Consider the following 24,723-nt stretch of genomic DNA (forward strand, 5'->3'; position numbering starts at 1 on the left):
TACACTTCCACAAAATGCCAGATGAGGGTGGGCCATTTATTAGCTTCGGCATCAACCCCGGATTTCTTATCAACTAATCCACATTCACGGGTGAGTAGTCCGAACTCTTGGTACCCTGTCAATCAACTACTTTGCCATTTTCGATGAATTTTCATGGCGTGGGCCAAGGCACGAGAGCAGCTGCTCACAGGAACTACAGCTACTAAGAAGAGTCGTCAGCTCCTTTTGCACGTCCCTTACACATTAACGAGTACATTCATTCTACCAAAAAGGTATGTTGAATATGTATATTGAATACAGTAATGGTATAAATAAATGACCGTCAAAGTCTGGTGATATATTGAATGGGCTGTGGGCTTAATTGAGAGCAGTAATCTCATTGGACTGACCACCTACTCTATGGCGCCTTGCAATCTATAGCCATCTGTTGTTTCTCAAATCGTGTTACGTTGCATAGCGATGTCCCTTTAAGTCATGAATCTACTTTTCAATCCTGATGTTCGGCCTGATGCCAACCATTATGATGTTGCTGGTCCTGGATCCAGTGAATTGCTCGGCCCGGCATTCAGTCACGACGACGTCCGGCCCGACGTTCAGTCACAAAATCCGGCCCGAAGTTTCTCGGCCCGAAACACTACCAACGATGTCTCCACCCTCCACCCGTCTGTCACTCTTCAGACAAAGTACACTGGTCAAAGATGGATATAATAACAGCATTACGCCACTTTTACATGGTAATATTCCCCCTCATTTGATAAGGAGTGAATGCCTTGATCATTAGGCAAGGACCGGCTTCAAGAAAATGGCTGTCTCTCCCGTAACTTTGTTAGTACTTGGTGCCGGCAACCGTGGCCGAGTAAGTGCAAGCATTGATGTGCTCCTAAGAAGCTTCATCTACTAGCTTCATACTGCCTCACGGCTTGGTATAATGTTAACTGTCTCTTAGGCGTACGCCAAGTATGCACGAGACAATCCCAATCTCGCCCAGGTGGTTGCTGTTGCTGAGCCGCGCCCGGAACGGAGGCGGGTTTTCTCTAAGCCCCATCAGTATGTCAACTATTATATCTTGTCTTCCACTCTTTGATTCGCTAATCTTTTGCGTAAGTATACCGGAAGAACTACAATTCGACGATTGGAGAGCGCCACTCGCAAGAGGTAAAATCGCCGACGCTGTCATCATTGCTATATTAGTAAGTAATGGTCTATAAGATTGGCTTCGCATTTGAGGGAGCTGAAGAGGGTTGGTGTATGCCGTGGGATAAAAGTTAACGATGATATATCTAGGATAACCTTCATCTCGAAGCCGTCGCGGAATATTCCAAGCAGGGATACCACATCCTCTGCGAGAAACCCATGGCAACAAATGTTGCCGACTGTATCAAGATGTTCCAAGAAATAACTAGCCTACCTACTCCGAAAGTATTTGGTGTTGGTCACGGTAAGGCCCCTCTTGAACATATTCTTCGGTAATCGATAGTGTATTGACTCTGACAAACATCTAAAGTGCTTCGATATTCGCCTTATAATCAAGCTGTTAAAGAAGTTATTGACTCTGGCGCAATTGGCGAGATTATCAACATTCAACATATTGAGCCAGTAGGAAGCCGACACTTTGCTCATTCATATGTTCGAGGCAATTGGCATAAAGAAGCAGATTCCACTTTTGCTCTCATGGCAAAATGCTGCCAGTAAGTTCTCCCTAACATCGCTCTTCACCTTCAGCATATTTAACGAGTTAGCGATATCGATATTCTCTCATTTTATCTCTCTGGCTTAAAGCCTTTAAAGGTTCATTCCTTTGGATCGCTGTCGCATTTCAAAAAGTCAAAGAAACCGATTGAGGCAGGCGACGCAATAAGCTGCCTTGACTGCCCATACGAGTCTCAGTGTGCCTGGAGCGCCAAGAAGATTTACTTGGAGACTCTGGGACGAGAAGTAAAACAAGTGAGTATCATGGCTAAGGCTTGATTGCTATGAGCACTGAAAGGCTGATTGTTTGTAGTATTCGCAGAAGATAGTCGACGCAGAAATACCCGATATCGAGAATGTCACCGCAGTTCTGACATCGACTGCATATGGAAGATGTGTTTATGAATGCGACAATGATGTAGTTGATCATCAAGTCGTCAATATCGAATATGAAGGTGGCGTTACTGCTAGTATGACAATGTCAGCCTGTAAGTGTATCAGTTGCTTCCCATCTATCCTTATTGAGGGTACTAAATTATGGACAAAGTTACAGAAAGTGAATGCTTTCGTGGTACCCGTATCCAGGGAACCAAAGGAGAGCTGATCGGCGATATGATCACGTTTGTACGTATCCTCTTTCGTAGTTTGACACTCCAGGCTAATTACTGACATGTTGAATCTATTCTATAGGACGTTTTTGACTTCGCCGACCGCACAAAGAAACATTATACTCCAAGGCAAGACGGTGGAAACCATGGTGGAGGAGATAGAGGAATTGCGGAGGCTTTTGTCGCTTCAGTTGCGAACAACAGACAAGAGGAGCTCAAAGTTACCCCTCGAGAAATCCTAGACTCTCACCTGTTGGTGTTTGCAGCCGAAAAGGCTCGGCGAGAAGAGCGAGTCATCAATTTTACACAGTTTGAAGAAGATTGCATGCTGGGTAAAGATGTTGGGTTTTAGATTTGGTAGAGCATTTACTACGCAGAGTCCAGCTTTTTTCGTTGAGAACATGGGAATTCTTGAACTCTAGATTTAGAATCTACGATACTCTAAGATCATTGCGCAGTGTTCTGCTATTGTATTAACGCTGGTAGAATAGATGAGTCTACCGCGTCGTTTATTTGTTAGTGAAGTCGCCATTTATGATTCTAAATTGAAGTGTACTGTAATGAAGGCTCGTTTCTGATGACGATACCAGGTTGAGTATGACAGTCGGTCTTGGAATGTAGAAGGCGTGGTATAGGAATCTGACCCGACTCAAGTAGGAGAATATTCTCCCCTCTTGTACATCAGCTATAGATTCTGAGCTTTGTATCGCTATAGTGGCCCTGATCATTATTTTAGGTGATTTTCAGGCCATATAGACAGAAGTTGGATAATAGTGTGCTCAATAAGGCGAGACCTCGGAGGGAGCTATCACTAAATATGCTGCAGAAGCCTCTCAGCCTACCCACGTGCCCAGCTGAACGTGTCAAGCAATTCAAAATTGAAGTCTAGAGGCAAAGAATCCAACGATGGCGGCGGCCAGGTACTCTCAATCGTCGTGTTCAATGTATGATCGAGGACGTGCTGTATCACTGCCTTGCAATTGGCACAAAGGTCTGCATTGGGAGCTGGAGGATGCACCCAGTTGAGGAAGGCCACTAACATGCTCAGCTGTTGTATAATGCTTGCTCGAGTGATCTTGTCATTCTTGGGGTGGGTTCCTGTAAATGTAGGCTCAAGAAGCTCCATGCACATGATTCCACCTCCGGGAGCAGCGTAAGCGATTAACTATTTGATCCCATGAGTTAGGAATACATGTCAATAGAACACACATACGTAGACTTACCAGCCACTCAAAATCGTTGCGCGCTTCGAGCAGGCGGTCTTTATGAGACCAAAAGGTGAGTGTAAGAGATACCATCTCGAAGCTAGTAACAAGCAAGTCGCCCTCATCTAACATGTTCTGACGAAGTAGGAGCCTCTCGAGAATAAAGATGTTCTGAAGGTGATCTAATTGGACAAGGAGCTGAGCCAAGATATGGTAGGAGGGAATTTTGGGGTCCAGAATCTCGCGAGGTTTATATATTAGTGATGAGGGGATTTGTCTCATTGCACTAATCTGACGAGACTTGATATCCCTAAATGTAGGTGAGTATTGACCAATAAACTGGGTGAGAATGCGACTTACAGTAGTGTACTCGTTGAAATGTTGGCGGCTTTGTTGAGTGCAACTTCCACAAGTTCTGCCCGAATGAAGGCACAAATCGTACGCGCACGAATAAAACTCACAGAGTAGATGCCGCCATGTGTATTCCAGCCATTTGCATCCAAGCCATTGAACGAACGAGTGACCACGGCCTCGTCAGCAAAGAAATCGCCGTCATCAATGTCTAAAGGCAGCGGCATAAACATGAACCTGTAGTTTATAAGAGGGGGCCGCCCCGTGAACATGACAAAGGTTTGATCCATCATGAAGATAAATGCTGCGAGTTGCTTCCGATTCTCTTGACAAAAGTTGGGCTGCGATGAATCTTGCAGTGGATCTGTATGTATTCCTAGGAAGGTGAGGAGAGCCACTGTATCCGCATGCAGTCTCCATGCTGATAAACCTGAGATGGGTCAGTTAAAATGAGCAGGTTATTCTGAATAGGCAAGAGTGAGACGTACTTGCGTATCCCATGATCGTTGACTCCATAATAGTCTTTCGCGAGAGTAGAAACAGAAGCAAACTGCTCCCACTAGAGAAGATGCGTGATAGTTCAATGCATAATTCTAAACATGTGCGTGAGACATCAAGTGAGATTTCCTCATAAGTACCATCTGAAGTAAGCTCCAGAACACCGTTCTTTCTGAAGATAAACAACAGCCCGATTGATTCCCATCGCAAATGATGGTTGGTAAATCCAGCAATCCAGCTATTGGCATCGGAATTATCCTCGGAAAGGGGTTTGAGGGTGTTCTCAGTCAATATTTGAGCAATGTCCTCTAATTGTGCATCCGTACGGTCCGTACCAAGGGATTGACGGAATATGGTGTCCAAAGACTTGATAATCCGGTGAGCGGCAACTCGGACCCAGCCACCACTATTGTTTGGTGTAGTAAGAAGCCTAATAGTACAGCTGGATGGACAGGGCACGCTGCGGAGGACAGTGATCCACTTGTCTCGTATTGAAGGAGTAAGGAGTACCGATGAGTTTATGTAGTTTGTTTTCTTTGCTTCATCATTAAGTAGAGGGGCGGAGATTTGAAAGCTGTGAAGTGTAGATAATCGATTTTTAGCTTCTTCATAGACGGTGGAGTGGCTGAGTGACCCGAGATATCCCGACCCGGGATCTGTGACGGGAGGGATGTGCTGTTGACAGGCAGAGAGGGAGTTGGGAACACGGGTTTGGCTTGGAGAAGGCGTATAAGGTGACAAAGCAGATGGTACAGCTTCAGTGCTTCGCACCGCTTCCGGAGAAGTTCGTGAGGTACGCCTAGCGAGCCTCCTCGGTCTCACTTCGCTGGCGGTGTACTTGCACTCCCTCTGCCGGCTCTTTCTCAGACACCGCCCGCACACAGGCAGCGCGTGGTCGCAGGAGACTTTGCGGATCCGACAAGGATCGCACGCCTGAAGTCGACCATTCTGGCGTTGCAGCGGAGGCAGATTGTGTGTTGACGACCTCTGCATTGTCGCCTTGACCATTGGGCTGCAGCTCCCAAGTTTGTCTCGACACTAACATGCCGTCCAATTACCTTGGAGTTATAGCCGGCACGTGATTGTCAGCTCGACATCAGCTAGGACAGAGGAATAATTCCCTAATTTGGTTATCTTGGTTATCACTAGGCAGTTTTTTAAGGCTTACAGTATCGATCATAAATATTGAGACTGGGCGTTTAAGTAGAAGCTTGGGTAAAGGAGCCGAGAGAATTCAATACTATACCTATTAGGTACCTAGGTACTTCGAGGTTTACCACTATAGACAAAAACATTTGATTCACAGCGATATCTATCAATGTATTAGAGAAAATAAGTTTAGGAATTCATGTGATTGTTGATAGATAGCGAATGGTGGGTTGTACGAAAGGAATGACTGTAGCTATTAGTAGTGGCTTCATGGAATACTAGAGCACTTCATGGGTTGGAGTTACTTGGTAAACTACCTATATCGATTAGGTACTATTGCCGAAGATAGGTGTAATCCGTGTCTTTGAACGACCTACAAGAAGTTGTAAAACCTGTATTCTAATAAAGGAATGCTCCACGTTTCATCTCAGATATTTGCTAGCTTTTGTACTTTTGTGAAGCCTTGTAGCTTGTAGGGTGAGTAAGTCTATATACCCTGAGGTTCTACACGTAAGCTCACTTCGAGTAACGCGATATGCAAACCCCAGTCGCCGGCACTGCAAACACAATTGGATAGTTGAGCGCCTCCTGGTCGACAGAATATCACAAAATACCAACTTTATACCGGATTCGAGGTGTGTTTTGCAAGTAATATTCCATGATAACATTGCCCCTAAGGAAGAAACGTCTGTAAAAGCCCTCATAACGTAAAATAGATCGGTGACTTTCAACAGCCGCCGAGGGCTCAATCGGTGTTCCATGATTGGTTAACTTGCCCGGTTAGCTCAATCGGTAGAGCGTGAGACTCTTAAGAGTTACACATTCTGAATGCAATCTCAAGGTTGCGGGTTCGACCCCCGCATTGGGCTTTTCCTATAACAACGCGATTGAGATTCGAAGCGGTTCTTTTTTGGCGTTTTTTTCCAATTTTCTTTTTGGAGTTTGTCAATTTTTTCAGATATTGAACCTGCATGTGTTTTAGTGAAATTTTGATGATACTGTAGCATCTGCGTGGTATGGTACGAAACAAAATGTGCGTTCTGTACAATTGGGTTCTAATTTACATGGATTAACCATCCATATCAAGTCATGGATTCCAAGGTCACTATTCATATATACACAGAATTATATGTGCTTCAATGTTCTTCTCAATGCTCTTTCCTACACGAATCTCAAGTCTCTCTTGTCCATTTTACTGGCAAGAAGACCACCACTCACTCTCCTCGACGCACTTGTAAGGGGCCACACATTGTGTAGGGCCAGTGTATCCAATGCCACCACACTATTATATAACTGTTAGCTTTCACATTCGGGTGATGATTGACAACCTCAAAGTATTTTTTAAATGTTAAATGAAACTCACCTGGTCAAACTGGCCAACGGTGCCACCTGAAGGGTTTGATGGAGTAGAGCTAGCAGGAGGAGGAACTTTGGTGGTGCTGCTAGGAGGAGGAGCGGAGCCAGATCCTCCGCATGGGGAGCCGGTAGTAAGAATGCTCTTGGCATTTTGAGCGAAGTTGCATCCGTTGATGACGTTGGAATCGGAGTATCCGGCATCCCATAGCATGATGCCTCCGAAAGCAGGGTTGGACTTGGTGCTGGCGACGATGCTAGCCAGCTGGTCGGGTGTCGCGTAGTACTTGGCACCTCCAGCGTTACCATTGGCACCCAAGGTAGAAGCAGGAGCACCGATGAAGAGCTTTGCGTTCTTGGAGGGGGTGGTGGAAATGAATGACACCCAGTCATCAAAGTTGAAAGGGGCATCGCCGGGGAGACCAAGAGAACAAGTCGGGTTGTTGTTGTAGAACTGGACCCAAAGATAGTCAAATTGAGAGCTGCTGATAATTTCGCCCATGTTGGGCTCAGGGATGGGGCACTGAGGAGCTCCAGTGATGTAGTAGGTGTTCTTGGGGTCGCTGGCAAAGCTGGAGCGCAGCGTTGAGATCATGTATTGGTAGTACTGGCTTCCGGCGTTCAACTCAATGTCAAAGTCAAAGCCGTTGACAAAGACGCTGCCAAAGGGGCGCTGGACAGTGGTGTTGCCAGAGTTGCCATATGCGCTCCATAGGTATTGACCGATGGCCACAGCCTGTGACTGGGATGATAGAGAATACGAGCTGGCGGCACCACCGAGAGACAGGATGACCTTTTTCCCAGCAGACTGGCAAGTTGTAATTGCAGAAGCAAGTTGGTCGCATTGCTGAGGGACTCCGGTTGTGCCAACGAAGCATGAGTTGCCCATGTTACCGGAGGGGATGTTGCCAGTCGCGCCATAGATATCCAGGAAGGACAAGATGACAATGTCGATTCCTGCGTCGGACGTGCAGTAATGAGACAGGTCGTCGACTTCGTTGTTGGTAGCTCCCCAGTAGACAACATTCTGGGCACCAGAAGCCTGACGAGCCTTGACGGTGCGTGAGGGAGCGGCAGCTGCCAAGGTCGCAAGACCAAGGCTAACAAGAAGAGAGCTGGAAAGCATTTTGACGGTTTAAATGATGACGAATGTAATATATACAATGAATAATAGCTACCAGCAGATAAAGGAATGAATAGGGCACTAGGCCTGTGGACTGACTTGCATTGAACAAGAGAGCGCTTCAACTCGAGGAAGTCGACGTAGATATACTACTTCCAGCAAGCCTACAGTGGATCACACGACGGACTCTGATGTTACAGCATGTTGCTCCGTCCAAACGGTGGACACTCGGAGTCGAGATGCCAAATACAGATACTCATTCCTACCGTGTAAGGAATGTAGATACTGATCATCTACAATATGTTTCACGTAGGCCGTGAAGAGGAGACGTTACATGGGGGAGCCAACAAACAAATCGGTGGTATACAGTAGCCGCGGGCGCCTGAGATGGGATCAAACAGGCCCACTCTGTTTCCAGTTCTCTTTTATAGAAACATGTACGTATAGTAACTACTACTCGTGACAAAGTATAGAAGTAGGAAGGTAAGAGATCTGACAGGTAGCCGCTGTAACGAGTTCCGGAGTTATGGAGTGGGAGTGTGTATCAGATATGTGGAGGTGGATTGCGCCGAGCTTCTGGTACCTGAACTAAAAGCGCACCTGCAGGCTATAAGAGCGCATGTTTAAGTTGATCGAATTGTAGTTTCCTGGTTTGGCAGCTTCAAATAGTAATACTACAATACCATGAGCGTGGTAATTTGTTAGTGTCTTCATAACGTCTTATTTAGGCAGGTCTGTACGTGTCACGGCATCTTCACTCCGAGTAGCCGCCTCACGGGCGGCACTGATCTTATAAAAGTCATCTGCTGCACCTGAAGAGGATAAGCCTGTAACACTGGCCTCAGTAATCATGAGCTGCACAGGAATTGGTCTCCGCAACTGCGGCTCGAGGCGTCCCTTATCACAGGATACAACGTTCCTGCACTAGCACGGCGCTTGACTCCACCTAACCAGCGAGATTCTCGTTGAAGAGTTCATGCATCCTGCAGTAGAGTCACCAGACGAACTGCTATGAGTACTTAATGTGTGCCTGATGTCCTGCAGATCAAGTTGGAGGGTGAGATGCAAGACATGTAAGTAGGTGTGATGGGGCACATGTGCGTGCTGTCCCAGTCAGTATGCCGCGCGTTTATCAGAGCAGACTCACATTTGTCTATTCATCGGCGCCAGCGATGATCGAATACTCTTCTTCAGCGCAATAAATTTGTCAAACTTTGCTGGCATGTCAGACCTGGTGACAGGGTCCATCAGCATAAGCCCTCCGGAGCGCTCAGTTCACATACCATCTCAAATTATAGCAACATATCGTAAGATAGCTGGATTCTGATACAAGCTGCAAGGCTATGGCCAGATGCATTGCTGACATGTGGCAGACCAGTGAACAACGAGGAAGGCCGGTATTTTGACCCTGGTCATCAGGCTGATTGTAATGCTTGATCCACAGAATTATTTCTTATTTAGATATTAGATGGGATTCTCTAAAAATGCCGTCGAGGAGTTATTCTGCTTCGAGAGACATCTGAGCATTGTAATATGGTCTCCGGTATTGGAGCCCTGACGAAGATGAAACTGTGGCCCAAGTCAAGGACGCCTCTTCTAAAACTGCTGAAGAATGAATGCCAGAGACTTCCAAATAGATTTAACACGCCGAGCCAACTTACACGTATGCCCCCAAATACCCCCACCGTCACCAAACCATCAAATGACCCCCAACGCCGCCCTTGCTATCATACCCTGTTGCCCACCATGCATGCCATGAACAGCTTTGGGGGCTTTCTGATAGCAAAAGAGTGGCTAATTCAGAGATTCATGCCGATACCTGCTTGCTGTCAAGAAGTAAATACTACATGTACTGAACACTGCGGGAATAAGTAGCTCGTTGACGGTGGTACTGGCTGCGCCAACGTCGTTGTCAGTACCCCCGGCGACCGATTATTGGTACATCTGGCAACGAAAATGCCCTCGCAGGTCATATCAACGCTTATACCATGTTCACCTGGAATATATTGTCGTAGAAAGGGACATAGGACGCACAATTTGCAGCCCTATTTCATGTCTGGCAGTGTGAAGACAATGTCCGTTAATTACCTGAGGTCGTAAGGTCTTTCAGTGATGTTGGTGTCCATCTTACAGTCGCATTCTAACAACGAATAAAATCAGCAAAGGTGTTTGATGCGACTTGTAAGGAGAGGAAGACTGAAATTGTTCATGTAAGTAGTTCCGACGTCGGGATTTAATTCTAGGTTATGTCGAGCAGGCGCGCATCTCTTTTATATGCCAGAGCTCGTGGGACTTACTCAGATGTTGGCTTATGTATTACGGCAGGATCTCAGTGGACACGGGCCACAAGTAAGATCGAAACAAGAGAATAAGATGCACAAGCTCCATGTCTTTCCGGATCGGATTAGCCGCAGAATTGAGAGACATTTGATGGATTCTACACAATTCCTTGTGCTGCCTAATAGATGTGCGTTGGCGTCCTTAGTAGGAGGATGCGAATGGGCAAGAAGGATGCATTGCCTCGATTTAATGAGTCAAAATAAATTTGGCCAGTCACACGCATCGGGTGACTCAATCCAGATTTGCCAAGATTTCCACGCACTTCTTAAAGAGTCTCGCGCTCTTGAAGGCGACCAGGCTTTAACCAAAAGGTCCGGGGAGCCATCGACTCCGATGTCCCGATTGGCCAATCGGTATTACTATATGCATGTGAGTCGCGGGTCTATTCGTCAGCCTTCTCCCGCCTTGCATTTCAGGATCGAAGAAGCTGAGTCTTGGACTGCAGGGTGTTGTAAGAAGGGCGGCAGATATTTCTGTAGGGATGGATGGGAGAAATGATGCTTCTATCGACCATCCGGCTTTTGCTTCTTCTTCTATTGCTCAAGGTCTTGTAGCCTATCATCACTCATAGCTTTGCTCCATGTTAGTTCAAGTACCTATTCATTTGTAGCTGGGGAAATTTTTACTTATCCAATGGCTTCACGTCTTCTTTTGAAGGCTGTTGCTTCTTCCTCCTCTCCCTTAATACGGCAAGCTAGAATATCGTCAAGAGTACAACCGCTCCTCTTCCACCCTACCGTCTTCTCAAAATACATAGTACCATCATATCTCATATCCCCCATTCGCCATGTTCGACCACAGAGCACCATCACAGAACCACAGAAAAAGAAGCTTCGGTGGTATTGGAAGCTGTTGATTGCTCTGGGAGCCACCGCTGGTGTCACGACTGGCGGTGTCCTTGTTGCAGACAGGTATTACATGGGAGGAATACTGACACGTAGCCTGCGAGCATATGCGACAATTGCGCAAGTCGGAGTCGACTACAAGATGCACTCAGGCAAGAATCCCAAGGGAGGTCGTGTGCCCATTGACGAGCTCCACGATCGAAACGCCGCGCGAGTTTGTAACATGATCAAGACGAACGGCGGCATCTTTCTCAAGATTGGACAAGCGATTGCAGTGCAAGGAGCCGCTCTGCCAGAAGCGTATCAGCGCGAATTCAAAAACATGTTTGACGATGCTTCACAAGAATCTTGGAGTGATGTCCAGGCTGTCATCAAAGAAGAGTTTGGTGCCAGTGTAAGCGATGTGTTTGGCGATGGTGTAGAGAAAGAGCCTAGAGCTTCGGCTTCAATAGCGCAGGTTCACTATGCGAGACTGAAAGATGGGCGAGAAGTTGCGATCAAGGTGCAGAGGAGAAACTTGGCGCAGCAGGCATCGTGGGATCTCTGGACATTCAAGTATGATACACTCCTTTTTTATACAGTCTGTTTGATGGCTGCTAACGATGGCAATAGGGTTCTTTGTGACTTGATAGGGAGGACGACGGATATCCATATCCAAGGCATCGGCGACTATATCATGAATAACATCATGAAGGAGACGGACTTTGAGAACGAGGCAGCTAATTCGATGCGGATCGCTGAGCTTGTAAAGTCAGATCCTGACCTGAATAAGAGAGTATACATCCCCCAAGTCTACACAGAACTTACATCAAAACGCGTCTTGACGTCTGAATGGATCCATGGCGCCAAACTCTGGGATAGAGATATTATCACTGGTGCACACAATCCTTCTGGTGAGACTTCTGCTGGAATGGGCCTTAAGGAGGCCGATATTATGACTACCGTCATTGATCTCTTCTCTTCACAAATGTTCAAATGGGGCTTTGTCCATTGTGATCCTCACCCAGGCAACATGTTTGTTCGACGTGTTCCGTCCGGCAAACCGCAGATCGTGCTCATAGACCACGGCCTTTATGTGTCGTTGTCTGACAAGTTGCGGCGCCAATACGCTCGCTTCTGGAAGTCTCTTCTCACAGGCGACCAGAAAGGACTAGAAGAAGTGTCGGCCGCCTGGGGCATGAAGACAGCCGACGCTTGGGCTGATACATTCATGTCTCGCGAAAAGAAGCCAGAGCCGATCGATGAGACACCTGAAGAGAAATCACAAAGAGCTATCAGCGAAGCATCAGCATTCTTTGGCGAAGAAGGCTTATACCCTCGTGAGCTGATATTCCTGGAGCGGAATCTGGCTCTCGTTCAAGGTAGCAATCGTTTCTACGATTCTCCCGTTAATAGACTCGGCATGATCGGTCGCTCAGCAATGCTGAATTTGCGGGACGATAGCGAAGTGACGTTTGCACAAGCAATGAGCTCGCGATGGGCGATGTTTGTTCTCGATGCCGTGTTCTACTTCAGCAGGTGGAAGCAGTACATGGGCTGGGGCAAAGGTTTCGAGAACGAACTCAAGGAAGCAGAGGAGAGGATGGCGCAGGAGATGAAAGACTCCATGTCTGGTCTCTGGGAAGTGGACAAAGAAGCGGAATGAAGGCGTCAGGGAGTATCATCGACTCCTACACCATACTGGACATTTCTTTCATGGCATGGCTGTCCATAATTTGCCTCCCCCTTATTTTGTCATTCTGAGGTTACATACATGTAAACTATCCACAATATCTCCTGTCTTATCATCACCTCTCCAGGCATCAGTTTTTGATTTCTGCCGAGCCCCTTTTCCGGATTTCTTTTTCCGCATCTCTTTTTCCGTTCACATTGTTATTCGGATTCCATTCCAATCTTAGTAACAAGATGCATGAGCTCAGCTGCGCACTAGGCGTATCCGGCAGAATTAACCCACAATTGTCTCCAAGGTAGCGCTGGCAGCTTGAAAATTACAACCTCACTCATAACTCCGATGCAATATCGCCGATTCACTCAACATGCCAGTAACTAATCGAGAATAAATTGCATTGATGGACTCCATAACCTGTCTAATTATTACGCCAATGACCTTGGAAAATCCAGAGCCAACAATCCGACCCTTGTAACGAATGAGTCATGCGCAACCTGCATGTGTTGAGGCCGGTTCCAAAGACTAACTAACTCCCTTAAGCTGTGAATAGCAACACCGTCCGTAACTTGGCCAATGAGAAACAAGTCTTTAACATTACCAAGCGTATTACCAAGCAGAAAATCCAAAACACTACATGATCTAAGTTCAGTACATTAATCTTCCTGTTTTGACCTCTATGGGAATATTCAAACATCCCATGGCAAATATGGCATTGTCGATTAGCTTGATATCAGTGCCTGTGTATCTGGGTTAGCAAAAGCGATCGCAAGGAATAATCCCATATGCGTACCAGGTGATCCCATTAGGGCAACTGCAAATGGTGATTGCTCGGTCCGTTTGCTGATTCTTGAATCGTACGGTATTTGGCCAACTGCATTTGATTAGAAGAAGTCTGAATACTTTGTACTTTTGTAATCTTACTTGGAACAGTGAGAACAGGGGCTCCCATGACAGGCCCAAGTGCCAAAGCGTTGATGCCTGATTGGTGTGATCTTCGGAAACTGCAACTGAGTTAGCTTTCATCGGGCGTAAAATAGAAGCTAGTAAACAAAAATATGTCTTACTTCGGACGGTCGTCTTTATGATGATTATCTTGGTGATCTTGGTGATGGTGATGGTGATCTTGATGACGATTATCTTGGTGACGATTAACTTGGTGGCGATTAACTTTGGGACACCTGTCCTGACACCTGTCCCTGGGGCGGCAACCATAGTCAGGGTACCAGGAGCGGGAGATTGGGTCACAAAAGCTGAAGTACGTGTGACCATTGATGGATTCGTGATTGCTGTGGGAGCCCTCTCCAGGATGCTTATCCCTATGACCGTGGTCACTAGAAAAACCATCACTATGATTGTTATCACTGGGATCGTTATCACTGGGATCGTCATCTCCAGGACAGTCATCTCTGTATCGAGGGCCTGCTATATCGAGAGGCAGTACTATGATGGCACTTATAGTTTTTTTGCGCTCATCCGTGAAAAAATGATCTTTGAACCATTTTTGGTAAACATCAATTCTTGCAAACGCATTGTCTCTTGTTTGCCGACTTGTCTTCTTTCCGATAGACCTAATATTGCGTCAGACGAGAGTGCATTTATACGATATATGAGAGTTGGGCTTACCAAGTATCCTCGTTTGGCTTCGACGTGTAAGGTTCTGCGCCATTACGCTGCTTGTATTTAGTACGAAAGTCCTCACTATTGTTGTAGCTGTCGTACGCCATAGCCTGGGTAGTCTAGGGATACGTTAAAATCCAACGTAATGAGGTGTTAGTACCTGGTGGCGAACAACATACCTCTTTCATGAATTCTTGCAAGGAATCTTTACGCCACCCCTTTGGTCCCTCTTTACTCCAACAATCTTTGAAAGAGAACTCTTCAAGGCATATCCCTAGTTTGTCAGCCATATTCTGGGCAAACTTCTTTGCCATTTCCTTTTCCGTGGCTTCAAAGTTTTCCCAGAAATCAGCGGGCCAGAGGAGACAAGAGAATTCCTATGTGCATGTTAGTATCATACGCACAATTATTCGCAGTAGGACATACCTGTGGATACTCCTTAAATTTGTTGTTGCTAAAATCCAGCCACTCTTCGGCGAAGTGTTTGCAATCTTCCAGGTTTCTTGCCAGAATTCCAGGAATATCCCAAGACCTTCAGGGGTCAGTCCAATCTAATTGAGCAAGCATCAGGTTAAATGTACTTACTTGACGCAGGGCACAATGCCGTCTGCAGAAATCGCTCCAAGACTGGGACGGAGGCCAAAGCAGCCACACCAGTGAGCAGGTCTGGTGACGCTCCCCCAAGCTGTCAATTAACCCAATGTTAGCTAGTTTCCACAGTGTGTAAACAAAGTGTCTGCTACATACTGTCGGTGCCAATAGCAATGTCAAGCCACTCGTAGGCTGCAACAGCCGAAGCACTGCCCGAACTGCTACCTCCTGGGGATTGATAACGGTCAGCCCTGGGATTCCATGGGGCCGGGTCGTCTGTATATTGAATGGGCTCCTCCCAATTTCCAAAAGAAGACATTTTCGTCTTTCCAATAACAACAACGCCTTTATCGATTAGTTTTTGAACGCAGCTGGCGGTTCGTGTTTGTGCAGGGTATGTCTCGTAGAAGGCACGATTGCCATTAGATGTCTTGATGCCGTTTAAATGAATGTTGTCCTTGATGAGGATGCGTTTTCCCGCCACCGAGAACTTCGTATTACCCCCGGAATATTTAATAGTCGTTTTGAGGCGAGACGGTATAGCAAAACTGAGCACGTTGCTTTCTTCACTCATTATCGAAAGGCGCTCAAATGGGCTCGGCGTGCTAAGAGTACATTAGTCTTAAATCCTCTCACATTATAATAGGCTAATACCTTTGTCGCGGTTTCAAAGCAACCATACAAGTCTCATGGGAATCATCCACCAGCCTCCATGCTTCCCATAGCTCCCCATTCAATTTGATATAAGGACCAGGTGCCAAATCAAGTCTGAAAAAGTAAAGAAACTTCTCGGCGCCAGAATTTCTGAACAAATCCCGGGCTTCCTCGTCGAAGACATGTCTAGCATTCGAAAGCGTATTGTTGAATACGACGGTGGAGAGAAATGCATTGTTGAACACATCATCTTCATTATATTTGGCCAGAGGCTGTTGTGTCCACTGCAAGGTTATTCGTTCTCCAGGCGGTGGAACAGGAAATATGGTAATCAGTGTCACAAAAGGCGAATTCTGAGGGAACGCTGGAGACTGCAAAAGAGTAGCTCATTAGGATGATATAGTGTTGATGATTACCGCTCAGGGTGTCTTACTCGTTTGGGGCATGATGCCAAATATCGAACTTTGTCCACTGAAAATAAATGGCTATCTTCGCCAAAAGCCCCAAGGCGTTTTATTGTGGGAGTCATATTGCTAGCAAAGAAGGTGCACTCGCAGTCGAGGATGCTTTGCACAGCCGTAATTTTTGAAAGGCTTTCAATATTCTATATAGAAAACCCCTTTTCGTGGAAATGTTGGAAGTTTAACTTCTAGCAGTACAGCACAAAACTTGATGGAATACGGACGACATGCGGTATAAATGTGTCAATCTAGCCGCTGAAGAACAGAACGATGATGCGATAGCTGGGCTTGTTTACAAAGGTGGTAACTCTACCATTGGTTCTACTCTTCATGAACCGCAGCTCACGTTTTGTCTGTGCATAGCCTGAACCATTAGTCAATTGGAATGTTGCTGAAGAAAAGTCAACAAAGAGGCCATAATGCAGTCCCAGCTGCTGAAGAATAGTTTAACAAAGAGGCCATGCTGAAGTCCCGGCTGCTGAAGAGCCCAACTGTTGTTCACAATCTAAGCGTTCAACGAATCAAGAATAGATACAAGGCATTCCCAAACTTTCAATTTGGTAAATAAGCTTTGTTCTGAACAATCAGACATCGCCATTGGGCAAGATCAGACCACGGTCTAAATTACATGTGCTTTGTGGACTATTAGACAAAGAGCGTCTTTCATCTCGTGGAGGGCCAATTAAACCAAAGTCTGTAAGAGCGCTTTCACATCATTCTACACATATACTCCTGTTTTGAACAACGACTTTGAGCGTGCCCATTGAATCTGGGACAATCCATGTTGTCTCATGACTATAGCCACAGCAAGTTCAAACGACAACGACAACAGCAGCAGGGGTTACGTTGAATCATTTCGCCTAATTCGCCTAGTTCGGCGCCCGGTGAGTCGGCGTTTGGCGGGTCTCACAACGGCAAAAAATGGCGATAGCAGGGATCACTATTGCCGCTTATTCGATTCCGATCATCGTTTACTTCAGCCCGCCGACGACTCGTGCCTATTCTGAATATTGAAAACGCATGACTCGACAGGGAACACACAACTGGGAATGTAAGGGAAAAAGAGACAGGTGACAGGTAAGCAGAGGAGGGTCCGTAAGCTCCCGCCTGGGTTTTTATCAGATGAGTACCTTGCTGCCTTTGACGAGAGCCGGATACCGCTTGTGAGATATCGCCGAATGCTGGGGGTGCGGTATTTCGACGGGCATCTGACCTCGTGTTGAAAGAGAAGGAAAAAAGAAATGAAAGAGGAGCAGTTTTGTTTCTTTAAACAAAGAAGCCTAGGCAAATGAGTGTTGTGAGCAAGTGGGTTGATTAGGTGAGCTAGAGAATGAGCAAGTAGATGTTCAATCGGCTTTGTCGTCGGCCTTTTCCCGCACCTGCGGATCAAAACCCGCAGTTTACTTGATCAAAAAACATCACAGAAGCAACCATGTGGCTTGATGAACGAATCAACTAAGCAACCAGAGAGCAGACCTAATGCTTTGAGAAGCAGATGAGCACAACCTCGTTTAATGCTGTTCAATCGAATTTCTATCTTTAATCGTACAACCTTTATAAACAGAACGTAGCCTTCTTAGATTGGACAACTGACTCTTTGAACATTGCACCTTTGAAACTCTTCGTCATACGCTCCACCAATGGCCCCTGCAACACTTCCCACCAAGCCTCTCGGCCGCAATGGCCCTCTTGTCTCAACAATAGGCTTTGGAGCCATGGGTCTTAGTTCCATGTACGGGTTTGGAGGTTCAGACGAAGACCGGTTCAAGGTTCTAGACCGTGCCCACGAATTAGGCAACACCTTTTGGGACACTGCGGATGTCTACGGCGATAGCGAGCAATTGCTTGGCAAGTGGTTCAAGCATTCCGGAAAACGAGACGACATCTTTCTTGCCACAAAATGCGGCGGCGTTTACGACCCTTCAACTGGAAAAGCATCGATTCGTTCCGATCCCGAATATGTACGACAGGCTTGTGATAGGTCTCTCCAGTTGCTGGGAGTCTCTCATATTGATCTCTTCTACCTCCACCGGGTCGATAAGGAGACCCCAGTTGAGCTTACCATCAAGGCTCTAGCTGAATTAAAAGAGTTAGCCCCATTCCCAACCGTCGCCCATCGAACTAAAATAACCGACGCTCCATCGTCGTTAGGCAGGGGAAAATCCGACATCTCGGGCTCTGTGAAGTCTCGGCCGCGACCCTTCGGCGCGCGCACGCCGTCCACCCGATCACCGCGATCCAGGTCGAGTACAGCCCCTTCTCAGTAGACATTGAGAAGCCGCAGATCGATATCCTTCGCACGGCAAGGGAACTCGGCATTGCGGTTGTGGCTTACAGCCCCCTGGGGCGCGGCATGTTGACGGGACAGATCAGGTCCCCGGACGACTTTGACGCCGACGACTTCCGGAAGAGTCTCCCACGGTTCTCAAAAGAGAACTTCCCGAAAAACCTTGCATTGGTGGAAAAGATTGGGAGCATTGCCACCAGTAAAGGCGTGACGCCCGGACAGTTGACGTTAGCGTGGCTGCTGGCACAGGGCGCTGACATCTTCCCCATCCCCGGGTATGATTTGTCATGCCTGTTATGGAAACAAGCATAGTAGTGGAAAATCCTACGGAGTATAGGCTAACGGTTGAGTAGCACTAAGAAGATCAAGTATCTCGAAGAGAACTTGGGGGCCGTCAACGTGGAGCTCAGCACGGACGAAGATGCGGAGATCCGCAAGGCCATTGACGAGACGGAAGTTATTGGGGGTCGCTATTCAGATGCGTGAGTTCGATGAACTACTCTTTGTTAAGATCGTTTGTTTCAACTCTAACACTATTCATAGCCATTCGGATCATCTATTCGCTGACACCCCGGCACTTGAGAGCAAATGAGGAGGACGCCTTATCTCCTGATGGGTCACCTCTTACACAGAAAGAACATGAACTGGATCAACTAGTGACTCATGTACTCTGACTCTATAGTATTATACGGAATAAATTCCGTAAAGACCCAAAGATCCCTGCCAAGTCAACGTATCATCATCCATTGTGCCTTTGTAAGGGGGGTCGTTTCAGTTCTAAACGTCCCAACAGAGCGGTCTGTACGATTCCAGGTTTAGTCTTAGACTGTGGCCCGATTGTCCCTGAGATCTGTAAGGCAGAATCCATGCAGATTATGACCAGATTCGAATATTATTTCCTTTCAAGGTCGATCATGGATTAAGCCTTGTTTGAGTCTCCAGTTGTCTACAAGGCCGGCACTCTCGCTGCATACTAGAAATAGGCATATGTTGACGGTGGGTAACGGTCATTACCGGAGATAGATCGTCGATTCCACTGTTTGGCCCGTTTGCTCCCTGTCAAAGTCCGCTAAAATAGGCGGACTTGGGTGACAAGAATGTATCGCGCGCGCTAATTTTCGAATCGACTTACTCGTATTATAAGGTTTCTTCGCCGTCTTTTTTCGTTTCGGGTTTACCGTCGCCGTTGTTCTTCCAGTCTTATGCTTCCTATTCCGGGCAGCCCCAGTTCTTCTTTACTCTGTATTAATTAATCCTCTTTTATCCCCTTTTATCGTTTGTTGCCTTGTTGGGCTGCTCAGTCATTTATTAATAACCTACTTGTAGCCCGGCACTCGTTCTTGGGTTGGCACAAACGGCTTAATTTCCCCTTACAAAGACACACACAACAGAGTTTCCCTTCAGCTCTGCTTATTCAATAGAAGAGTGGATCGTCTTGGAATCTGTTCTATTTAGCGGGCCCAAGACGCAGGTTGCTCACCTCATCAACTCCCCTATACAGACAGGCTCACCTCATCGGCTTTTGCCGGCCGTCGCTGAATTCGACAACTCCTCGGTGGTACACAGACCGATAGCTGCCATCATCAACGCCCCCACGCTGCTACCTTTCAACTCTGGTGCTTCGTTTGATGACGGCACCTTCGTACATGTTGATCACAATGGAGCATATCGAGTCTACGACACCAAACAGCGAGCACTCTGCTGATGAGATGCAAAATGATGGCAGCAGCAGCGGGTCAAGTGGAAGGAAGCGCACCACTCCAAGATCCCCGAATGGAGGGCCACAGAAACTAAAGACGTCCGAAAGAAGACGTATTCAGAACCGCCAAGCACAAAAGACTTACAGTTAGTACACAACGAAAATCCTTCGTGGCTTAGGAAAGCAAAGCAAAGCAAAGCGACAAGCGATCCGCTAATGATGAGCTGAAACCGAATAGGAGAGAAGCAGAAGAAGCGACTGCAGGCTCTAGAGTCGTTTGCCAAGTCTCAGACACTTGCTGCTCACGATGCGCCGTCTTCGTCCACCCCGACGTCCACCATTGGCCAAACCATGGCCGGCCTGCTGGCCGCGGACTCGCCTATCATGGGATTGGCCGGGATGATGCAGCCTCATGATCTCGGCTCAGCCGCTACCACAGGAATGGGAAGCTTTGTAGGATGCGGCCCAAGCTTCAGTTCGTCTGCCTTGGGCTACCAAACCGGCGGGCCAGCTCCCATGTACAGATATACGCCTAGTCTGGACTACCAGGCGGATGGTGCCCTGAATGCCGGTCGATCATTCCGAGAGGACTTGTTTTCCGCATCAACTCCGCTGGCTGCCCCATCCGGGTCCGAGTCCATAACACCGGGGAGCGGATTTAATTCACCCTCGATGCCGCCGGGCGTTCTTCAGTCACACAACGTCCATGTTCTTAAGAGCCAATCACCGGCGAGGGACGAAACAGATACTTTACTTGCTCAGTTCCTTCTACAAGATGACATTACTCTGAGTAGAGCACTGCTAAAGAATATCCGCACAAATAAGATAACGCTCAAGGATATCCTGAGAAAGGGCCTTCAGTCACTGGAAAGAGACGCAGATAGCCCTTTGAACAGCATGAGAATGGTTGATGGTTCATTACAAGGGCGTAAGCCCACACAAGGTGAATCAAAAGGCTCGACTATTTCACCATGTTGTTCTAACAAGGGTTAAATAGTGCAGCTCCCCGATCTTCACGCCAATACAATCCGCATCACGCAAATGTCGTTTGTAGCAGCTGTCCTATATAACGCAACCATGCTGGGCATATCAGCACCAGAAATGTTTGCACACGACACTGAGTCTCATTTTTTTGCATCAAGGAAAGCGTTAGGAGGAATGGAAGATATTTCAGAACAAGTTGCATATGTTGATATAAAAGACGACCTGAAGCCCACCCAGAACCAACTCACACAACGTCATCACCCCTACATCGACGCTCTCCCCTTTCGGGCTTTCCGCGAGCGTTTAATAGCATTGATCAACGCTGAGCCCAGTATTATCAACATGGAAGAGCTCTGTCATGATCTACAGAGCGATGGAGTGATTTGTTGGGGCTCCGGTGCTGGGGCTGGCACTGGACACTCTGGCGCCCCGTGGGATATCCGAAGCTGGGAAGTACGGCCGTGGTTTCTGAAGAAATACTGGATGATTACAGAAGGCACCGAGGGAGAGATGTATCAGCAGGCTAGATGGTGGTGTGAGATGAGGGGAGAAGAGGTGCCGACGTTGTGGTGATGCAGAGAATCATTTGAAGTTTTTAGATGTATTCATCTTTGACTGCCTCAAGCCTCCCTCTTCTGGAACGCCATGTTTGAGTGTTTTTATTTTGACATGTTGCCATTCATTGCTCATGCTTCCCTCTATCATACAGAACATACAGAACATCTGCATGATATTTATTTTAGCTGATCCATAAGCCGCCGGAGCCACTTCAACCTCGCCTCGGTAGCTTGTTTCGACACACTCGCTTCTGGAGCAAAGAAATCGAACCCATGCAATCCACCAGCAAACACCATCAGCTCAGCCTGCACGCCATGCTCCCACAATTTGGACGCATAGGCAACAACGCTATCTCTAAAGGGCTCAGCGGACCCGACGTCGATGTACGTAGGAGGAAGATTCGACAAGTCTGTTGCCCGGCCTGGAGCCTCGAAGACGGAGACTTTATCCGTCGCCCGGCGGTCGCCCAAAATACATGTCCAACTAAACTCGTCCGACTCCCCAGAATAAGCCCCATGACGCAGATATTGCTTGTGGGAAACTGTATCGGCACGATCATCCAGCATCGGACAGACGAGCATTTGTCCGCAGAGCTTGGGGAATCCCTTGTCTCTAGCCATCAACGCAACCGCAGCAGAAAGTCCTCCACCGGCAGAGGCGCCTCCGATGAGCAACTTGTCCGGGTCGAAACCAAATCGGTCCGCTTGCTTTGCGAACCAGACAAGGCCTTCCCAGCAATCTTCAAAAGGTTCAAGACCAGGGTTCTCCGGAGCTAGCCTGTATTTCACAGTGGCGACGATGCCGTCGATTTCCTTCGCCCAGGATAAAGCCAAGTCGAGATTGAGGTATTCATCCCCGATAACTACGCCGCCTGGGTGTATGGTGTAGATGGCTGGCCGCTTGTCTGTGCTTGAGGCTCCTTTTGGCTTAATAACAACGATGTCGATATCTCCACGAGGTCCAGGGATGGTTACCCGTTCAGTTTCCAGCGAGGGATCAGAATGGACTTTGTCCTTGATTGCACTGGAATTTGGGACAGCTGATTGACGTATAGCTGCGACTCTGACGGCAGCGTCGAGGGGGAGGGAGTCTGTGAGAGTGCCATCGATCATGACGGGAGGGAGATTTTTGATGACTTCGGGGTCAAAGGGCGGCCTGACGGAAGACATGATGGCGGACGTTCTTGTTTTCTCTTGTAGAAGATGGAGTTTTCTAGATATGACTCTGCGGGTATTTAATTGAATGAGAGATCCTACAACCAACTTACATCTTGTCCATGTGAGCTCCCCCAGCGCTTGTTATATAGCTGTCCTAAACGAGAGCATTCATCATCTCCGCTATGCCCGGGGTTCCCATGTTGCTCAATGACCAGGATTGATTGGTTTCACCTCGTCCATCCGTGCCAACAACTCTCCGTTTGTCGACCCAACCGTAGGATTTCCATCCTGTGATCTCGTCTGGGCTTCCTAGGTTGTCATAGTGAGCACCGTCACCCTGCAAGGACAAGGATCAAACTCCGCGACACGTCCTTGCATGATGGAGAAGCACTGGCGGACAATTGCAACAGTCCGTGCACCGCCTGTGATTTACAATCTTGATTCCCTCATGTTCTCTTTGTCTCAATACATCACCATCACCATCGCCATAGTTCATCTAATCTAATCTTCAATCACAAGCCTAGCCCAGCGCTATCAATCAAAAAATCCCCCGCCCCTCCCCACTAAAAATGTCCAGTTTCTGATGGCGCTCGGATAAACCCGCCGATCTTCGGATCGAGATACTAAAATTCGAAACTCGAGTCGTAAAAAAAAAAGTTACTCACGCACAAGCAAAGACAAGAAAGCCCAATTGATTGCGCCCGCCATGTCGATTCGCACTCTTAGAATCGGTAATTCCTCCCCTTGAAGTTTACTCAACTCAGTCAATCCTTCACCACTTCTTCCTCTTCTGAATCCCCTCCCAGCTAACCATCTTCCACTTGCAGGGCTCATCCCCGGTGACGGCATCGGCAAGGAAGTCATCCCCGCCGGCCGCCGCATCCTCGAAGCTCTCCCCGCCTCTCTCAAGCTCAAGTTCGACTTCGTCGACCTCAAGGCCGGCTTCGAGACCTTTGAGCAGACCGGCTCCGCCCTCCCCGATGCCACCGTCGATGTCCTGCGCAACGAGTGCCAGGGCGCGCTCTTCGGCGCCGTCAGCTCGCCCACCCACGCCGTCAAGGGCTACTCCTCGCCCATTGTCGCTCTCCGAAAGCGCCTCGACCTCTACGCCAACGTCCGTCCCGTCAAGACCGTCATGACTGCCGCAAAGCCCATCGACATGGTCATTGTCCGCGAGAACACCGAGGACCTCTACGTCAAGCAGGAGACCACCCGCGACACCCCCGAGGGCAAGGTCGCCGAGGCCATCAAGCGCATCTCCGAAAAGGCCTCGTTCCGCATTGCCGCCATGGCCGGCGACATTGCCCTGCGCCGCCAGAAGATCCGCGAGAACGGCAGCCCCAGCATCCACAGCAAGCCCCTCGTCACAATCACCCACAAGTCCAACGTCCTGTCGCAAACCGACGGCCTCTTCCGTACTGCCTCCAAGAACGCCCTGTCTGACCCCAAGTACTCCTCCGTCTCTATCGAGGAGCAGATTGTCGACTCCATGGTCTACAAGCTGTTCCGCCAGCCCGAAGCCTACGACGTCATTGTTGCCCCCAACCTGTATGGCGATATCCTCTCTGACGGTGCTGCCGCTCTTGTCGGCAGTCTTGGTCTCGTTCCCAGCGCCAACGTTGGTGAGGGCTTTGCCATTGGTGAGCCTTGCCACGGCAGTGCCCCTGATATCCAGGGCAAGAACATTGCCAACCCCATTGCCACCCTGCGAAGTGCTGCCCTGATGCTCGAGTTCCTTGAGGAGCCCGAGGCTGCTGCCAAGATTTACGCTGCTGTTGACGCCAACTTGGAGGAGGGCAAGCTGCTGAGCCCTGATCTGGGTGGAAAGGCCACTACCGATGAGGTTGTCGAGGATATCCTGAGACGCCTGTAAATGGTGTCTTTG

General features: G+C 47.9%; 9 protein-coding genes across 9 annotated transcripts; 5 read left to right on the top strand and 4 right to left on the bottom strand.

Annotated features, from left to right (window-relative positions):
- Positions 1-802: 802 nt before the first annotated feature.
- T069G_08065 (oxidoreductase family, NAD-binding rossmann fold domain-containing protein) lies at positions 803-2,649 on the top strand (the record flags this gene model as incomplete). The annotated part of the gene is made up of 9 exons (XM_056175275.1): positions 803-856; positions 947-1,047; positions 1,106-1,190; positions 1,285-1,438; positions 1,505-1,688; positions 1,740-1,944; positions 2,003-2,177; positions 2,237-2,313; positions 2,380-2,649. 9 exons carry the CDS (start codon positions 803-805, stop codon positions 2,647-2,649), a joined length of 1,305 nt encoding a protein of 434 aa, XP_056026224.1.
- Positions 2,650-3,135: 486 nt separating this feature from the next.
- T069G_08066 (fungal specific transcription factor domain-containing protein) lies at positions 3,136-4,354 on the bottom strand (the record flags this gene model as incomplete). The annotated part of the gene is made up of 4 exons (XM_056175276.1): positions 3,136-3,462; positions 3,521-3,812; positions 3,863-4,283; positions 4,342-4,354. 4 exons carry the CDS (start codon positions 4,352-4,354, stop codon positions 3,136-3,138), a joined length of 1,053 nt encoding a protein of 350 aa, XP_056026225.1.
- A 2,338-nt stretch (positions 4,355-6,692) lies between these two features.
- T069G_08067 (glycosyl hydrolases family 18 domain-containing protein) lies at positions 6,693-7,979 on the bottom strand (the record flags this gene model as incomplete). Its single annotated transcript, XM_056175277.1, has 2 exons — positions 6,693-6,782; positions 6,864-7,979. The coding sequence occupies 2 exons, from the start codon at positions 7,977-7,979 to the stop codon at positions 6,693-6,695; spliced, it is 1,206 nt and encodes a 401-aa protein (XP_056026226.1).
- Positions 7,980-10,949: 2,970 nt separating this feature from the next.
- Positions 10,950-12,806, top strand: T069G_08068 (ABC1 family domain-containing protein; the record flags this gene model as incomplete). Its single annotated transcript, XM_056175278.1, has 3 exons — positions 10,950-11,618; positions 11,664-11,716; positions 11,774-12,806. 3 exons carry the CDS (start codon positions 10,950-10,952, stop codon positions 12,804-12,806), a joined length of 1,755 nt encoding a protein of 584 aa, XP_056026227.1.
- Positions 12,807-13,475: 669 nt separating this feature from the next.
- On the bottom strand, positions 13,476-16,138 carry T069G_08069 (amidase domain-containing protein; the record flags this gene model as incomplete). Its single annotated transcript, XM_056175279.1, has 12 exons — positions 13,476-13,567; positions 13,621-13,701; positions 13,752-13,808; positions 13,895-14,026; positions 14,097-14,398; positions 14,454-14,566; positions 14,627-14,824; positions 14,874-14,979; positions 15,033-15,132; positions 15,195-15,643; positions 15,693-16,056; positions 16,126-16,138. 12 exons carry the CDS (start codon positions 16,136-16,138, stop codon positions 13,476-13,478), a joined length of 2,007 nt encoding a protein of 668 aa, XP_056026228.1.
- Positions 16,139-17,793: 1,655 nt separating this feature from the next.
- Positions 17,794-19,032, top strand: T069G_08070 (aldo/keto reductase family domain-containing protein; the record flags this gene model as incomplete). Its single annotated transcript, XM_056175280.1, has 4 exons — positions 17,794-18,242; positions 18,305-18,715; positions 18,794-18,922; positions 18,984-19,032. 4 exons carry the CDS (start codon positions 17,794-17,796, stop codon positions 19,030-19,032), a joined length of 1,038 nt encoding a protein of 345 aa, XP_056026229.1.
- Positions 19,033-20,098: 1,066 nt separating this feature from the next.
- T069G_08071 (uncharacterized protein) lies at positions 20,099-21,696 on the top strand (the record flags this gene model as incomplete). The annotated part of the gene is made up of 3 exons (XM_056175281.1): positions 20,099-20,285; positions 20,378-21,067; positions 21,137-21,696. The coding sequence occupies 3 exons, from the start codon at positions 20,099-20,101 to the stop codon at positions 21,694-21,696; spliced, it is 1,437 nt and encodes a 478-aa protein (XP_056026230.1).
- Positions 21,697-21,857: 161 nt separating this feature from the next.
- Positions 21,858-22,850, bottom strand: T069G_08072 (alpha/beta hydrolase fold domain-containing protein; the record flags this gene model as incomplete). Its single annotated transcript, XM_056175282.1, has 1 exon — positions 21,858-22,850. One exon carries the CDS (start codon positions 22,848-22,850, stop codon positions 21,858-21,860), a length of 993 nt encoding a protein of 330 aa, XP_056026231.1.
- A 694-nt stretch (positions 22,851-23,544) lies between these two features.
- Positions 23,545-24,711, top strand: T069G_08073 (isocitrate/isopropylmalate dehydrogenase domain-containing protein; the record flags this gene model as incomplete). The annotated part of the gene is made up of 2 exons (XM_056175283.1): positions 23,545-23,569; positions 23,666-24,711. 2 exons carry the CDS (start codon positions 23,545-23,547, stop codon positions 24,709-24,711), a joined length of 1,071 nt encoding a protein of 356 aa, XP_056026232.1.
- Positions 24,712-24,723: the final 12 nt, after the last annotated feature.

This window comes from Trichoderma breve, chromosome 5 (genome assembly GCF_028502605.1).
Source record: "Trichoderma breve strain T069 chromosome 5, whole genome shotgun sequence".
Taxonomy (NCBI): domain Eukaryota; kingdom Fungi; phylum Ascomycota; class Sordariomycetes; order Hypocreales; family Hypocreaceae; genus Trichoderma; species Trichoderma breve.